This window comes from Ursus americanus, chromosome 3 (assembly GCF_024610735.1).
Source record: "Ursus americanus isolate L20-20 chromosome 3, mUrsAme1.1.p, whole genome shotgun sequence".
Taxonomy (NCBI): Eukaryota; Metazoa; Chordata; class Mammalia; order Carnivora; family Ursidae; genus Ursus; species Ursus americanus.
In genome coordinates, this window is record NC_142129.1 from 92,932,560 (window position 1) to 92,951,645 (window position 19,086).

Consider the following 19,086-nt stretch of genomic DNA (forward strand, 5'->3'; position numbering starts at 1 on the left):
AGAGACAGCCAGCGAGAGAGGGAACACAAGCAGGGGGAGTGGGAGAGGAAGAAGCAGGCTCATAGTGGAGGAGCCTGATGTGGGGCTCGATCCCATAACACCAGGATCACGCCCTGAGCCGAAGGCAGACGCTTAACCTCTGTGTCTTCTGGGTTAATAATTTGCTTAACCGCAAATTATTTTGAATAATTTCAAAATTAAAAGTACAAAGAAAAACCGAATGACCCTGCCTAAAATGATATACAAAGCTCAGAGCCCCACACACTAAATTCCATCCTAAGTGGTCTTTGAGGAGACATGATGGCATGAAGCTCTAGGACTCTATTGAACAGAATTGGAAAACTGTTACCTTAGCTTGTTATCAACCAACAAATGTTACAGGCCATGAATGTCAGAGATCTAAGACCACAGAAATTAAGTACATGAGTGTCTTTGGGAGATAGACAGTCAACTGGCATTTTTCATGTTTAAGTGAGCCCCAGTAAAGAAAATGTGTGCTGGGGCGCCTGGGTGGCACAGCGGTTGGGCGTCTGCCTTTGGCTCAGGGCGTGATCCCGGCGTTATGGGATCGAGCCCCACATCAGGCTCCTCCACTATGAGCCTGCTTCTTCCTCTCCCACTCCCCCTGCTTGTGTTCCCTCTCTCGCTGGCTGTCTCTATTGCTGTCAAATAAATAAATAAAAAATCTTTAAAAAAAAAAAAAAAGAAAAGAAAATGTGTGCTGAAGATCCATTGGTAAGTAATTATAGCAAGACTGCAGGACACAAGGTTAATAAACAAAAAGTCAGTTGCTTTCCTATATACCAGCAATGAACAAATGGAATTTGAAATTAAACACACAATGCCTTTTTATATTAGCACCTGCAAAAATGAAGTGCTTAGATATAAATCTAACAAAATATGTACAAGGTCCGTATGAGGAAAACTACAAAACTCTGATGAATGAAATCAAAGAAGAACTAAATGAATGGATGGAGAAATATACACACTGATAGATTAAAAGACTCCATATTGTCAAGATTTTGATTTTTCTATAGAATCAATGCAATCCCAATTAAAACCCTAGTAAGTCATTTTGTGGGTGCTGATTAAATGTCTCTAAAATTTATAGAGAGAGGCAAAAGACCCAGAATAGCCAACACAGTATTGAAAGAGCAGATCAAAGTTGGAGAACTGACTTACTCAACATCAAGGCTTATCACAGCCATGGTAATCAAGATAGCGTCATATTGGTGAAAGAATAGACAGATCAGTGGGACAGAATAGAGTACCCAGAAAGAAACCCACATAAATTTAGTCAACTGATCATTGACAAATGGCAATACAATGGAACAAAGTCAGTCTTTTCAACAGATGGTGCTAGAACTACTGGACATCTACGTGCAAAAAAAAAAAAAAAAAAAAAAAAAACCTATATCCGGAACTTATACCCTTCACCAAACTTAACCCACTAAAAACTGTTAGAACTAATAAAGTTAATAAAGTTGCAGGATACAAAATCAAAATACAAAAATCTGCTGTTTCTGTATTAACAATGAACTCTCAGAAAGAGAAATTAAGAAAACCGTCCCATTTATAATTGCATCAAAACGACTAAAATACCTAGGAATAAGTGTAACTAAGGAAAGACAGACCTGTACACCAAAAACAAGAAAACATTGATGAAAGAAATTGAAGAAGACACAAATAAATGGAAAGATAGTCCATGCTCATGGATGAGAAGAATTAATATAGTCAAAATGTCCATATTACCCAAAGCAATCTACACATTCAATGCAATCTCTGTCAATATTCCAATGGCATTTTTTCACAGAAATAGAACAAAGAATTCTAAAATTTGTATGGAACCACGAAAAACCCCAAAAAGCCAAAGCAATCTGAAGAAAGAAGAGCAAAGTTGGAGGAATCATTCCTGACTTCAAACTATATTACAAAACTATAACAATCAAAACATTATGGTATTAACATAAAAACAAAACACATAGATCAAAGGAACAGAATGGAGAGTCCAGAAATAAACATACTCTTTTACAGCCATTTAATTTACAGCAAGGAGCCAAGAATATACAATGAGAAAAAGACAGTCTATTCAATAAATGATGCTGGGAAAACAGGACAGCCACATGCAAAAGAATAAAGCTAGACTGCTATATTACACCATACACAAAAAATAACTCAAAATATATTAAAGATTTGAACATAAGACCTGAAATCACAAAACTTGTAGAAGAAAACATAGGCAATAAGCTCCTTGATATCAGTGTTGGTGGTGATTTTCTTGGATTTGACACCAAAAGCAAAGGCAACAAAAGCAAATACAAATAAATGAGACTACATCAAACTAAAAGCTTCTGCACAACAAAGGAAACTGTCAACAAAATGAAAAGGAGTAAGACAAAATCATTGTAAATTGTATCTCTGAAAAGGGGTTAATATCCAAAATATATAAAGAACTCATGCGACTAAGCAGAAAAATATCTGATCTAAGAATGTGCAGAAGACCCGAATAGACATCTCATCAAAGAAGACATACAGGTGGCCGACAAGTACCCAAAAAGATGTTCAATACCACTCATCATAAGGGAAATGCAAATCAAAACCACAATGAGATATCCTCTCACATCTGTTAGAATGGCTAGGATCAAAAAGACAAGAGAAAACAAGTGTTAGCAAGGAAGGTAGAGAAAAGGAACCCTCGTGCCCTGTTGGTGGGGACGTAAATTAGTGCAGCCACTATGGAAAACAGAACTACCATAGGATTCAGCCGTTCCACTTCTGGGTGTTTATCCAAAGAAATGAAACACTAACTCAAAAAGATATATGCACCCCCATGTTCATTGGGGCATTATTTACAATAGCCACGACACAGAAGAAACCTCAGTGTCCACTGATGGATGAATGGGGAAAGAAAATGGGGGGTATATATTCACAGTACAATGATATTCAGCTATAAAAAAGAATGAAATCTTGCTATTTGTGACAATATGGATGGACCTTGAGGGCATTATGCTAAGTGAAATAAGTCAGACAGAGAAACACAAAGACCATATGACCTCACTTTTACATGAAATCTGAAAAAAAGAAAATCAAGCTCATGGATACAGAGAACAGGTTGGTGGGGCTGGGCAAAATGGGTGAAGGTGGTCAAAAGATACAAACTTCCAGTTATAAAACAAATAAGTCATGTGGGTGTAATGTACAGCATGGTGACTAAAGTTAATAATATTGTATTGTGTATTTGAAAGTTGCTAAGAGAGCATATCTTAAAAGTTTTCATCAGAAGAAAAAAAATTATAATGATGTGTGGTGACAGCTGTTAAATAGACTTATTTGATAATCATTTTGCATTACATACAAATATAATACAAATAGACAAATCATTATGTGTATACCTGAAACTAATATAATCTTATATGTCAAGTATATCTTAATTTTTAAAAATAACTCAAAATGGATCAGACCTGTGTGTAAAATGAAAAACTATAAAACTCTTTGAAGGTAACAGGAGAAAACGTACGTGACTTTGGGTATGGCAATGGCTTTTTAGCTGCAACACTGAAGATGTGGTGTGTGAAAGAAATAATTGATAAAGGGTGAACTTTATTAGAATTAAAACTTCTACACCACAAAAAACAATGTCAAGAGAATGAGAAGCTACACTGGGAAAAAATATTTACAAAATACTCATCTGTTAAAGGAACATTATCCAATATATAAAGAACTCTTAAAATTCAATATGAAAACAAACAACTCAACTTGAAAAATGGGCCAAAGGTCTTGGCAGACATCTCATACAGAAGACAAATAATCATATGAAAAGATGTTCCATATCATATGTCACCTGGGAAATGCAAATAAAAACAACGAGATACCACCATATACCTATTAGAATGGCCACAATCTAGAACACTGACAACACCAAGTGCTGACAAGAATATAGAACAATGAGAACTCTCATTGGTTGCTGGTGGGAATGCAAAATGGTACAGCCACTTTCAAAAACAGTTTGGTGATTTGTTATAAAACTAAACATACTGGGTAGTAAGGAGGGCACGTATTGCATGGTGCACTGGGTATTATACGCAATGAATGAATCATCGAACTTTACATCAAAAAAAATAAATAAAAATTAAAAATTAAAAAAAAAAAACAACTAAACATACTCTTACCATAGGATCCAGTGATTGCACTCTTTGGTATTTACCCAAGTGAGTTAAAAACTTAGCTCTGTATAAAACCTGCACACAGATGTTTATAGCAGCTTTATTCATAATTGCCAAAACTTGGAAGCCACCAAGATGTCCTTCAGTAGGTTAATGGTTGAATAAACAGTAGTACAAGCAGATAATGGGTTGATGTTCGCTGCTAAAAGGAAATGAGCTGTCAAACCAGAGAAAGATATGGAGGAATCTTAAATGCATATTACTAAGTGAAAAAAAGTCCATCTGAAAAGGCTACATACTGTATGATTCCAACTATATGACATTACGGGAAGGGCAAAACTGCAGCGTCCGTAAGGAGATCAGTGTTGCCTGGGGGTGGGGGGGTGGGGGTGGGGGAGGATAGGGGGAGGTGGAGCACAGAGGATTTTTTTAGGGAAGTAGAAATATTCTGTATGATACTCTAATAATGGATACATTTGTCAAAACCCATAGAATGTGCACCGCCAAGAGTGAACGCTAACGTAAACAATAGACTTTGGGTAATAATGATGCGTCAGTATAGTTTCATCGGCTGTAACAAATGCGCCCCTAGTGGGGGATGTTGATAATGGGGGAGGCTCTGCATGTGTGAGGCAAGAGGTATGTGGGAAAATCTGTACTTCCTCTTAATTTTGCTGTGAACTTACAATTCCCCCCTCAAAATAAAGTCTTTTATTAAAAAAAAAAAGATCAGTTGATGACATTAGCAGGTGTCTAAGTTAAAAGAAAAAGGAAGAAGAAACTCAATCCTTTTGTGTTACTATGGCAGAAAGCCAACAACTCCTGATTGGCCATTCTTACGTTCCTGTTGAAATGCTTGAGAAATAACAATTATTTGTGCAAACCTGCAGAAATGGCAGGAGCCTGGAAAACTACTCAACTACCTTCCAGAACCTGAAAGGAAACTTCATTAACCAAAATTCAGTGAAATCCTGAAGCGCGAGAGGGACACCATGCAGGATGGGCAGCATGGGGCTGGGGAAGGAGACAAAATTTCCTTGAATCGGTTCCCATTTTGGTTCTGCCGCATAGACAGGGGCGATAGACCTACTATATTCATTGTGAGACTACAGCCCTGAGTTTTCTTACATCTCCACTTTGCAGAGGAATTTTCACTTAGACCTATAGAATATTCTGTTGGATTTCTTCCCTCAGTGTCCACCAAGTTTCCTGAGGTGACCTCAGGCCCTCACCACAACCTTCCTGAGGAGTGCTGGAAGGGCCAACTATCCTTTCTCAAAACCCACAGTGACCACAATACCAATTGTATTAATTTCTGACAAAGAATGGTTTTATACATGCCAGTAAGTGTTCCATATAATGGGTTCTGTGGACATACCAGTCCATAATTGTAATGAGGTAGAAAATAGTCTGAAGATTGGAAAGACTTTTTCCATGTTTTAGATGGACCTTTCTCCTTGTGTAAAGCCTGATTATGATCTTTCCCCTCACCAGAACACATTTAAATTAAAATGTGCCTAATTTTACAGATTTCCAGGCCATGGGGTTGAAGAAAGGGATGTTTTTCAACCCAGACCCTTACCTGAAGATTTCCATTCAGCCTGGAAAGCACAGCATCTTCCCTGCGCTCCCACACCACGGACAGGAGAGGAGATCCAAGATCATAGGCAACACCGTGAACCCCATCTGGCAGGCGGAGGTGAGTACTGTGGGCCCTGAGAAGAAGCCTAAGTGGGCAACGGGAACCACTGACCGTGAACTAGCCCACATGCCATGCCCTCCTTTCTTGGAGCCCCAGACTGCGGCTAAGCTCATGGCTGTCCGATCTTAGAAGGGAGCTGCGTTCTCTGTGGGTTGTAACTCAGGGGTCTCAGTAGCCCTGCTGTAGCTTCTTCATCTGGTTCAGAACCTGCCTCTGAAAGCAAGACAGCCCCTCTCTACCTCTGTGTGGGAGAAGGAAGAGAAGCGTTCTTACACTCTTCCGACGTGTGCAGTCCTTAGGCAAGAGGGCCAAATTTTAAATGTGTCCCTCTAGACCAGTTCCAGAGATTCTAAAACTGCCAGTTTCCTGGGACAGGGAAATCATTAAGCCCTAGAATACCCCTGGGAGTTACACACTGTTTGGTTTAAATAAATATGAATCTTAATTGTGCCTCCCATCTTCCTGGTCTGCACGGTGCGACAGAACTTGCTGGAGTATCGAACGGTTTGTTCTGTCTCATGCAGGCCCATCCCCACTCCCCAATGTGTGTCCCTCTGCCAGGTGAGGACTTTCCTCAGCAAAGCCACATGCGTGTCAGGCTTGGCCTCGCCGTGACTGAGTCGTCTCCTGGAGAACTGGCGGAAAGTTGTCACAACCCATCTGGCAGCTAACTCTCCGGCTTTGGCTTGAGGGTGTGATCTGCTCTCTGTGAGGGCTGGGAAGCAGGGAGGCTCAGGGCACGGGAGGGGCTACAGCATAATGTTGGTGTTAAAACCACACCTTCGCAGCCACACAAACGTTGGTTCAAATCCAAGCATGGTCAGTTACGAGTTGTGTAGATTTCAGAAATCAATCATCCTCAAGCTGAGCCTCAGTTTACCTTCATCAGGCTGTTACTGATGGGAACGTGCTACTCCTACCCGCGGCACTTGCTTTGGACAGGTTTCCTTCCTTTATTCTTTAGAGTAGGTCATCTCTGATGTAGACTTTTCAAGCAGCCTTGAACTAGAAAGTGTAATTAGATATTTGGGGGCAAGTCCTGCTCATTGTCTCTTAAATTCCACCACCCACTTCCTAGGCTTAATTCACCCTGACCCAGGCCTTACAGAGGAGCAACGGTACAGCTTTGAAGTTAGAGCAACGTAAAAGAAATGGAATCGCACTTAAACTTCCTACTACTTTGGTTGTCAACAGAGTCTAAAGCATAGAGAGTACCAGTAGCATGGAGTAATGAATCTTAAATTATTTGTTCCTTCAGTCCCGGCTATTCTCCTCATTTATTTCTGGTCTCCTCACTGCATTCCTGGGGATAACACAAGATGCCACGGGAATTTATAGTACATGAAAAAAAAAAGGCTTCTCTCTTCTGAAGAACTTGAGAGCATCTTGTTCTAAAACATTTAGTCATAAAGGTATTATAAGTCTCAAAGAACATTTCAGAAACCCAGCACCATCAGAATTTTTTTTTTTTTTTTTGTCTAAAAATGTCAGCTAGAATCCACTTTAAGTTCCGAAATTATTTCTGAGTCTTAAGATTTACTTCACTCTGGAAGGATCCTAGCAAACTCTCACTAGTCCGCTGCTTCCGACCTCCTGCATCCTATCCAGCATCCCGTGGTTCAAGTTGGTGTCCTTTTTTTTTTTTTTTTCTTAACTGGGTGCCAGGCATTAAGGAGGGCACGTGATGTAATGAGCACTGGGTGTTATACGCAACTGATGAATTACCGAACTCTACGTCGGAAAGCAATGATACACTGTATGTTAACTCATCGAATTTAAATAAGTAAAAACAAATAAAGTTGGTGTTCTAAAACAGATTTTGCCACATGTCTCCCTGATGAGGCTCAGACTGAGGAGAACTGATTTCTCAAGTTCAACATCAGATAACTAGACTGAAGATCTGCACTTTCAAGCCCTAAATGCTGTCCTATGCAGAGCGTTCAAGGACTCTGCTGTCCCAGCATTGCTTACCACTAGTGTCAGTTCCGGGTGCACGGGGCTCTAAGCTAGAGGAAGTGGGGCCAGCTGTGATATTTCTCACCAACAAGAAGTCCAGAGGGAGGTGGTTCTGGCAATGCAGCTACTGAGAACAGCAACGAGGGACTGGAGCTCTCTGGGTCTTCCCACATCACCGTTAGCAGATGGCTCTCACCCTCCTGTCTTCAAGCCTCAAAGTCGAGTTCCAGGTAGGAAGAAAGCAGAAAGGCAAAAAGCCTTCTCCTTGTAAGGCTTTGCATTTTTATTCTGTAAGAGAAGCCCTTCCCAGCAAAAGCCCTGTTACCTGTCACAGGCCGTCCCCTGTTTGGGAAAATCTAGGGCTTCGGTTCCCCAACCCTATAGTACGAAGAGCGAAGGGAGAAGGGGGTTGAACATGGGTGTTGGATAAAACAATCTGTAGTGTGTGCAATGTGCTTGAGCTCCACTCCCGGTACCTTACACCTCAGACGTTATGTTAAGGCCACTCTCGGTAACTGCTGTCCCCCACTGCCCCTCATGCTTTCACATGGCCGCATAGACTGTCTTTGCTCACATCTGCCTAAAAGATACATTCCCGAAGAATCCAACCAGCACTCCTGCTCGTCCATCAAGACTCAGCTAAAATAGCACCTCCCTTGCAGGCCACTCCTTGACCCCCCACCCCGGGCCTCCGGAGGAAAGTGCCCCTTCCTCTCTGCCCCTTTGTCCAGACCTCTATCCTACTGTCTTTTATTTGCACATTTGTCTTTCCTGTGAGCCTTTGAACTCCTCAAGGGAAGGAATCATATCCAATTTTTCTCAGCACCACCAGTCCCTGGAACCTGCTAATAATAGGGTATATGAGGCTTATATGTAGGACTTACTATGCCAAGCAGTGTAGACATTTTATACGATTAACTCAATCCTCACAACAATCTATGAGATAGGTACTATTATTATCCCCATTTAAAGATGGGGAAACCAAGGCACGGAGAAGTTAAGTAATTTTCCCCAGGTCTCATAGCTGGTAAATGGCAGAACCAGACTATAAAGCAGGTCATCTGCCTTCAGAGCCTGATACTGATCGGTTTTGTGTGTAGGTGGCTGTGGATAAATGCTGGGGAGAGTGTCCTAGAGTCTATCAAAGTGATCAGTACAACCCCTCCCCTTCAGAGGAAAAATAAAGTTTAAATCTATAGCATTGGATGATAAGGCTGAAGGCAGTTATCGAAAAGTTTAATTTGGTCTTTCAGCTAAGTGTATGAACTACTACTACTTCTGGAGGATAAGTTTGAAGGATTAATGAGAACTATTTAATGGGGAAAGCCAGGTGAAGTTCTTATGGCTGATTATTAATTTAAGGAATGTTACTGAGTATCTATTCTGTAGCAGAAATAGAAACCTCTGGAAGGACACAAAAATGATGGATAGGTAAGACCTGTCAGGCTGGTAGAAGAAGACAATACAATGAAATAAATATTCTAATCAAGGTATGGACAGAATGCAGCGGAATACTGAGGGAAGACTTCCCCGATGGTGTGCTGTGGGACTTAGGTCTTGATGGGCGATGAGACATTTTTGGGGAGTGAGAGGCAGGCATTCCAGGTAGAAGGAACAGCATGTGCAAAACTACCAAGGCATCTCACAAACACTTGCAGAACTCTATAGAAATGGCATGTGGTTGAAAAAAAAAAAAGGAAAGAATGCCATGGGGTTGGAGCTCATGGTGCACACAGACGCGTGATGGCTATTGGGCTGGGCTTACTCTAGTTGCATACATCCAGCCTGGTTCTCTTCTTTCTTTTTTTTTTTTTTTAATGTTCAATTAGCCAACATATAGTATATCATTAGTCTTTGATGTAGTGTTCAACGATTCATTAGTTGCGTGTAACGCCCAGTGCTCATCCCAACGCATGCCCTCCTTGATGCCCATCGCCCAGTTTCCCCATCCCCCCACCCCTCTCCCTTCTGTAACCCTCAGTTTGTTTCCCAGAGTCCATAGTCTGTCATGGTTTGGTTCTCTTATTCCTAACAAACAAAACCTAATGTTGGGTTCTGGGTCTCACATTGCACCTTGGTGAATGAAATGAAGATTCCCGGCTCCTACAGAATTCACGCACATCTTTAAATTTCTATGCAAGCAGGTAACTGAGAACCAAACTGCCCTACTTGCTGTAGATACCTACTAACATATAAAGGACATTCGTGAGAAGTAATTGAAGTTACCTGCACTTGAGAGCAAGAATATCCTTTAGTGTATAGTTTAAATGCTAAATTTATTTCTGTGGTTAATGTTGCATTAAAATCTTACATGATTTTTTCAAATTTATGCAAGTTCAAACTTAAAACATGTTTTTGCTGATCGGAACATGCTAAATCTTAGAAAATACAGTTGCTGTCAGAATTTTATGTATTTAATTTTTTATTTATTTTTTTACTATCAGAATTTTAAAATGAGGAGGGAAAATGGAGAGAAATACATATTAAACGTAATGTCAACTAAAAAAATTTTAAAAGAAGACTGCCATGTTGATTGATCTCTTTTTTATTATTCTTGCTGTCATTAGAAACTATTTTCACCCAGGGAAAACTCTCCTTGATTTTCAGGTCTGTTTACTTTCCTGAATGGATGTAATGAGCACTTATAAGATTATAGCCACACAGAGAAGTTAAATAGAAAATGGCAGCAACTGAAGAGTTTGGGGTTATTTATTCAGAGTGGAGAGTGTATTTAACCCTCTAAATCAAACAAGGAACTCCTAAAAGCAAATGCTCAGAAATAACATGTGGATTGAGCAGATATTAAAATCAAGCCTGGGGCCATGCTGTTTGTCCGCCTCTACTCCGCTCTCTTTGTCTCGGCCTTCAAAGCTGGGTGGATTCATCCCACACGTGTACAGTATCAGCCTGCTTCAATCTGGTCACAAGACTAGAAGACAAGATATTGCCTCCTAGAGCTTATACTCTCATATAAGAAAACAAAACAAAAAATAAACCAATGACACAATTGCAAGGGAAAATAAGCAACACGAAAGAAATATTACATCGTAACATGAGGTACGTGACGGAGAAGAGCCAATGTAGATGGCCATGGTCCAGGAAGTCCTTTCTGAGTTGCTGTCACATGAACTGAGAGACGAGATACACGAAGACCTGGTTAGATGTATGTTGCAGATAGAGGAAGCAGCTAGTATGAAGGGCCTGAGTGTGCCAAGCTTGGCCGACTCACACAACAGCAGGAAGGTCACTGTGGCTGGAGAATAACCGTGTGTGAGGGATGGGAGTGGGGTATAAGATGAGGCTGGGGAGAGAGGCAAGGACCAGCATCTTGTAAGTCAGGGAAAGTGGTTGGGATTTTATTCTAAATGTGATAAGAAGCTATTGGAGTAGGAAAGCATCATGTTCTGATCAAAATTTAGCCAGATGTTCCTGCTGCTGTGTGTGGAATGGATTATAAAGAGTCAAGAATGGAAGTAGTTGAATCTGCTTCTAGCTGTCATGAAACAGCATGGGGCACACTAACAAAAAACACCTGGAAAAGCCAGATAAAATTAATAAGAAAAAAGAGGATTTGTGATCATGAGAGGCTGGTCAGGGCAATACGACTTGTGTGGTCAAGATCCTGGAGAGAGGGACACCTGGGTGGCTCCGTCGGTTAAGTGTCTGCCTTCAGCTCAGGTCATGAGATCCCAGAGTCTTAGGATCGAGCCCCGCATTGGACTCCTTGCTCAGCGGGAAGCTTGCTTCCACCTGCTCCCTCTGCTGCTCCCCCTGCTTGTGCTCTGTCTCTCTGACAGATAAATAAATAAAATCTTTAAAAAAAAAAAAAAAGATCCTGGAGAGACAGGAATTTCAAGTGAGCCAACTTCCTGCAACTGCTTTTTATAACAGGGATAAGAAAGTAGGCCAAAAGGGGCGCCTGGGTGGCTCAGTTGTTAAGCGTCTGCCTTCGGCTCAGGGCGTGATCCCGGCGTTATGGGATCGAGCCCCACATCAGGCTCCTCTGCTATGAGCCTGCTTCTTCCTCTCCCACTCCCCCTGCTTGTGTTCCCTCTCTCGCTGGCTGTCTCTATCTCTGTCGAATAAATAAATAAAATCTTAAAAAAAAAAAAAAAGTAGGCCAAAAGCTGCTGCAGACCAAAGAGGAGTTTTCCGTAGTTTGACTGCTAAAGAGATAAAACTCGAAGTTCTGGATCCTCCCAGAGAAGATGTCCTAGCAAAATCCTAGATTCTCAGTTAGACCCCTGGCTGGCTACAATGAAGGAATCAAGGCCAACCAATGGTAGAAAATTTCAAGATAGCTCAAGCAGCCCAGTCAGTCTCTGATTAGTTAAAATAGTATCTTACCTCAGTAGCAAAAGGAATGGACCATGGGTGACTATTTTATTATTATTATTATTATTATTATTATTATTATTATTATTATTATGTTCAGTTAGCCAGCATATATATCCATCATAAGTTTTCGTTGTAGTGGTCAACGATTCATTAGTTGCATATAACACCCAGTGCCCATCCCAACACGTGCCCTCCTTACTACATGGGTGACTATTAGCATTATCAGAGATAGATTTTAAATACTATTTTATGTCTTAAACTTAAGAAGCTAGATGTAAATAATAAAAATACAACTAGAAAATGCCCATCCACTTTGAAAATTAAGCAAAAAACTAAAAAATCTAGGGGTCAAGGAAGAGATCGTAATAAAAACTAGAAAATATTTTGAACTGAGTAACAATGAGTATATGGCATATCTAAACTTGTGGGATGCAGCTGATCCCGGTGATGTGAGTTTCCATGTGATTAAACTACTATACTAGTACCACGAAGAAGATGAACACAGAAATCACTGAATTAGAAACCAAATACATCATAGAGAAAGTTAACAAAAATTCCAATGTAGTGATTGTACTTGTATTAAAAAGATGAGTATTATGAAAATATTTATGCTAATAAATTTGAAAATTTAAAGGAAATGGGAAATACTCTTTACATGATTATTTTTATCATTATATTTAAGGGACAATTAACATACATAAAGACAGTTCATTACATACAACAAAAAACTACATTATCTTAAAGCAAACAGTTTGGGGGGGCCCCTGGGTGGCTCAGTTGGTTGAGCATTGGACTCTTGGTTTTGGCTCAGGTTATGATCTCCAGGTCATGAGATCAAGCCCCCCGTTGGGCTCCATGATCAGCAGGGAGTCTTCTTGAGCTTCTCTCTCTCCCTCTGCCCTTCCCCCCCACTCACATAAATAAATAACTCTTTTAAAAAAATAAAGCAAATGTAACAAGGTTGCAGGATACAAGGCTAAGATACAAAAAGTCCATTGCTGTCCTGTATACCGACAATGAACAGATGGAATTTGAAACTAAAAACAATGCATTAACATTACCATCCCAAAATGAAACACTTAGATATATATCTAACAAAATTTGTACAATAGCTATATGAGGATAACCACAAAACTATATTAAATGAAATTAAAGAACTAAAAAAATGGATATATAGTCCACGTTCAGCGATAGGAAGATAATATTATCAAGATGTTAAGTTCTTTCTAATTTCATCTATAGACTCAATGCAGTCTTAAAACCCCAAGAAGTTATTTTATGGCTATTGACAAACCGGTTCTAATGTTTATGTGAAGAGGCAAAAGACGAGAATATCTAACACAATATTGGAGGAGAAGAACAAAATTGAAGAACCAATGCTACTCAACTTCAAGGCCTACTATAAAGCTGCAGTATCAAGAAAATGTGGTATTGGCGGGGCGGGGGGAAGATAACTAGGTCAATAGAACAGAGTAGAGAGCCCACAATTAGACCCACGCATAGTCAACCGATCTTTGACAAAGGAATAAAAACCGTACAATGGAGCAAACACAGTCTTTTCAACAAATGGTGCTGAAACAACTGGAAATCCACATGCAAAGAGGGAAGTCTAGAGACGGACCTTAGACCCTTCACAAAAATTAATTCAAAATGGATTAAATGTAAATGTAAAATGCAAAATTATAAAATCTCTGAAATTAACATAAGCGAAACCTAAATGACCTTGGATTTGGTGATGCCTTTTTAGGTATAATACCAGAAGCGTGACCCATGAATGAAATAATAGACAAGACAGACTTCATTCAAATTAAAACTGCACTGTTAAGGACTGTATCAAGAGAATTAGAAGATAAGCCACAAACTGGGAGAAAATAATTTGTAAAGTCATATCTGATAAATGATGGTTACTCGAAATATACAACGAATTCTTAAAACTCAATAAGAAGAAAACAAACAGTTGATTTAAAAATGGGCCAAAGGTCTTGACAGGCACCTCACCAAAGATATATGGATGGCAAATCAGCATGTGAAAAGATGCTTCACATCTTATGTCATCAGGGAAATGCAAATTAAAATAACAATGAGATACCACTGCACACCTATTAGGATGGCTTAAATCCAGCACACTGACAACACAAAAACTGGAGAGGATGTGGATGGACAGTAAATCTCCCACACTGCTGGTGGGCTTGCAAAATGGTATATTCACTTTGGAAGACAGTTTGGCAGTTTCTTAAAAACTAAACATACTCTCACAAAACGATCCAGCAGTCGAGCTCCTCCGTATCCAAAGGATTTGAAAACCTATGTCCACACAAAAGCCCACACAAGAATATTAATTGCACCTTTACTTATAATTGCCAAAATTTGGATGCAACCAAGATGTCTTTCAGGAGGTGAATGGACATATAAACTGTAGTAGACCCAGACAATGGAATATTATTTAGCACTAAAAAGAATCGCGCTATCGAGCCATGAAAAGACATAGTGGAAACTTAAATTCATATTACTAAGTGAAAAAAGCCAATCTGAAAAGACTACATACGGCATGATTCCAACTATATGACATTCTGGAAAAGGCAAAGCTATAGAGACAGACAGCACAAAGGTCAGTGGTTGCCAGGAATGTGTAGGGGAGAAGGATGAAGAGGCAGAGTGCAGGTTTTCAGGGCCATGAAAATGCTTGGTATATTATGATGATGAATATATCTCATTTTACATTTGGCCAAACCAATAGCATATACAATAGGAAGACTTAGCCCTAAGGGAAACTGTTGACTTTGGGTAATTATGATGTGTCAGTGAAGATTCATCCTTGGTTAAAAAAAAAAAAAAAAAAAAAGGTGCCCTTCCGGTGAGTGATGTTGATGATGGAGGAGACTGTGCATGTGTGGGGCAGGGGGTGTGTGGGAAATCTTTGTGCCTCCCTCTCAGTTTTGTTGTAAATCTAAAAGGGCTCCAAAAAATAAAATCTTTTAAAAATTGCTTTGGTTCCTCTAGAGTTTTTGTATTTTCTTATAAATTTTCGAAAGACCTTTGAATCTGCAAAAAAAAAGAAGTTCTGGAATTTTATTTGGAAATTTGTTGAGTCTTAATTATTCTGTGCTATGAAAGGATACATCTTCATTTATTTAGGTCTTTAATTTCTCTCGGCAGTGCTATGTGGTTTTCAGTATAGAAGTCTTGCATCCTTTTTTTTTTTTTGGTCTATTGTAAGTGGAATCTTTGTTCATTTCATTTCCAATTATTTGCTGCCTCTATATAAATGTTTCTATATTAATCTTGAATCATGCAGCCATACTAAATTCTCTAATTCACTAGTTATTTCATGTGAGGGTATTTACGTAAACAAACATACTATAGCAAATAAAAGTAATTTTACTCAATCCTTCCTAAACTTATGCCTTTTGATTTGTTTGTTTTTGGTGGTTTGCCTTATCGCAATGTCCAGAGCCTCTAGGACAATGTTGAATTAAAGGGGTCACAGAAGACATCTTGGCTTTATTACTGATGTTAGGGGGGAAGCATTCAATATCTCGCCACAAAATATAGTGATACTAGATATTTTGTAGATGCTCTTTATCAGCTTAAGAATGTTTCCTTCTATTCCTAGTTTACTGAGAGTTCTTTTTTTAATGATAGATGATGTTGAATTTTGTTAAACACTTGAAATGATTCCACAATTTTCACCTTTATTCTATTAATATGGTAAATTACCATGATTGATTTTCTAGAATATATGAGTGAAGACATTTTAGACTGCAGTTTTAAAATATGTGAGAAAGTGTTAAAGCATGAGTTCAATTTTTAAATAGAACTAGGACTATTCAAGTTCATTATTTCTACATGGATAAGCTTTTGTAATTTGTGTCTTTCGAGGAATATTGACATTTTTCCTCATGCAATTTTGATAGGGTTGTTCCAAATAGTGTTTTATTGTCCTTTACTGTTTGTAAATTCATTAAGGATAACATTTTTCTCATTTTTTAAATGGTGAACTGCACTTTCTCTCTCTCTTTTTGTTAACTAATCTAGATATGAGTTTATAAAATTTGTCGTGTTTTTTCTTTTTCAAAGAACCAGCTCTTGACGCTGATAATTTTCTCTATTTTTCTTTGTTTCCTTTTTCTTTCTATTTTATTTCTCTTCTTTGTTGCCTTCTACTTACTTTAGGGTTATTTTGCTCTTCTGTTTCTAGCCTCCTAAGGTGACACTTTAGGTTTTGATTTTAGACTTATTTTTCTTCTCTAATATGACCATCTAAGCGTACTATTTTTCTTTTAAGTGGTGATTTAGCTGCCTTCCATAAAATTGATATATTTTTAAATTTTCATTATCATTCAGTTCAACACATTTTTTAGTATCCCTTCTTTGACCCATGGATCATTTTGAAATGGATTGTGTGAAGTCCAAATTTTTGGATTTTCTTAAATATCTTCTTGTTACTGATTTCCAATTCAACTTTATTGTGGTCAGGAAACATACCTGGTACGATTTCAGTCTACTTAAATACATTGAACCATGTCTTATAGTCCAGCATATGGTATATTTTGGTGGATTGATTATGTACACCGAAAAGAATGCGTATTCTGTTGTTTTATGTAGTCTATAAAAATTAAATTCAAGGTACTGCTCTTATTGACTAGCTTTTTATGAATTGCTGAGAAAAGGATGTTTAAATCCCCTGCTATGACCATGGAATTATCCATTTCTCCAATTCTGCCAACTTTTGCTTTATGTATTTTGAGGCTCTTTTGTTAGGTACATGCATAGTAATGTTGTCCTGATGAATTGGCCCTTTTAACATTATGAAATATCTCTCTTTGAAATATCCTATCTTTGGCAATATCCTTTGTCTTGAAGGCTATTTTATCTCACATTAATATTACAACTCCAGCCTTCTTACGTTTGGTATTTGAATGATATATTTATTTTCGTCCATTTACTTTCAACATATTTGTGTTCCTATATCGAAGGTGCATTTCCTGTAGACAGTTTTTCACCGACTGTGATAATCTCTGCTTTTAAATAATAAGAGTCTTTAGTTCATTGCCATTTAATGTAATTATCCATATGGTTGTATTTAGGTTTATTTTTTTATTACTTCTTTTCTGTCTTTATTTTTTTGTTTTTTCTTGTTTGTTTTGTTTTTGGATTATTTGAATACTTTCGAGAATTCCATTTTAATTCATCCACTGGATTTTTAGTTAAACATTTTTGCATTACTTTCTTTGTAGTTCCTTTAGGTCCTATAATATACCTTCTTATATTTTCATCATCTACATTAGTTGATAATTTATAGTTGCCATATATAGTACATTTTATAATATATTATAAGCTCCACATGACTATTTATAGTTTTTGCTTTAAACAGACATATATATTTTAGGTGGCCTGGTGGCTCAGTTGGTTAAGCAATTGACTCTTGATTTTGGCTCAGATCATGATCTCAAGGTTGTGAGATCAAGCCCCACAACAGGCCCTGCACTGGATGTGGACCTGCTTAAGATTTTGTCTCTTCCTCTGCCCCTCCCTCCTCTCCCCCTCTCTAATAAAAAAAAAGACCAGACATACGTATTTAAAAGAAGTTAAGAAAAAGTACAGTCCCTTATGCTTCCCCCACTTGTTTCCTATTTCTTATGTTTTTCATTCATTTCTAAAGATCTGAGTTTCCTTCCGGTATCATTTCCCTTCAGCATGAAATCCTTCCCTTGGCATTTCTTGTAGAATGAGCCTGGTGGCAATGCTTTTTTGTTTATCTAAGTGTTTTAATTTCATCTTCATCTTGGAAGATATTTTCACTGAATGTAAAATTCTGGGTGACTGGTATTTTCCCTCCAACACTTTAAAAATGTAATTCCACTGTGTTATGGTCCCCATAGTCTCTAGTAAGAAATCTGCAATAATTTGAATTATTGCTGTCCTCTATGGAAGGTATCATTTTTCTTTGGTTGATTTAAGTTTGTCCCTTTATTTTTGGTTTTCAGATTTGATTATGACATTCCTCGGTATAGTTTTCATATTAGTTTTCTAGGCCTGCCACCTACATTGTCCTGCCATATCCATAAATGTATTATTTCATAGTTCTGGAGTCTAGAAGTCCAAAATCGAGGAGAAAGCACGGTTGGTTCCTTCTGACTGCTCTGAAGGAGAATCTGTTCCATGCCTCTGCCCTAGTTTCTGGTGATGCTGGCAGTCTTTGTCATTTCTTGGCTTGTAGATGTGTTGTTCCAATCTCTGCCTCCTTCTTCACATGGTATTCTCACCATATGTCTCTGTGTCCGTATTCCTCTCTTCTTCTAAATGCAACAGACACATTGGATTAGGGCCCACTCTAATGACCTCATCCTAACTTGACTACATCACAAAGACTCTATTTCCAAATATGATCACACTCACATGTTTAGGGCTTCAACACATTTTTGGAGAACAACACGATTCAACCCATAACAGTTTTCTTCCAATTTATCCTACTGGTTCACTTCTGGGATCTATAAACTTATGTTTTCACCAAACTGGTGAAGTTTGGCCATCATCTCTTCCAACATTTTTCTGTTGAATGCTCTCTCTCTTTTTTTTCTTGGACTCCAAGTATTATATGCTAGGCCTTTAGATATTGTCCCTCAGGGCTCTAAGGCAATTGTCTCTCTTCTTGTAATTGGATCATTTCTATTGATCTGTCCTCAATTTCACTGAGTCTTTATCACCTCCATTCTACTATTATCTCTATTCAATGAATTTTTTTCATTTATTATATTTTTTTAATTCTAAAATTGCAGTTTGGATTTGTGTATGTTATTTCTGTTTTGCTGATGATGTTTCTTATCTGTTTACCAATGACAAGTATATTTTCCTTTACCTCACCGAGTGTAGTTAAAATAGCTGCTTTAAAGTCCTTTTCTGATCATCTAACACGTATGCCTTTTT

General features: G+C 38.5%; 1 protein-coding gene across 1 annotated transcript in view; it reads left to right on the forward strand.

Annotated features, from left to right (window-relative positions):
- Positions 1–19,086, forward strand: part of HECW1 (HECT, C2 and WW domain containing E3 ubiquitin protein ligase 1) — a 419,927-nt gene that overhangs the window by 269,681 nt on the left and 131,160 nt on the right. The window contains exon 6 of the mRNA XM_045793669.2: positions 5,693–5,862. Coding sequence (XP_045649625.2) covers positions 5,693–5,862 — 170 coding nt within the window. The remainder of the gene's footprint in view (positions 1–5,692; positions 5,863–19,086) is intronic.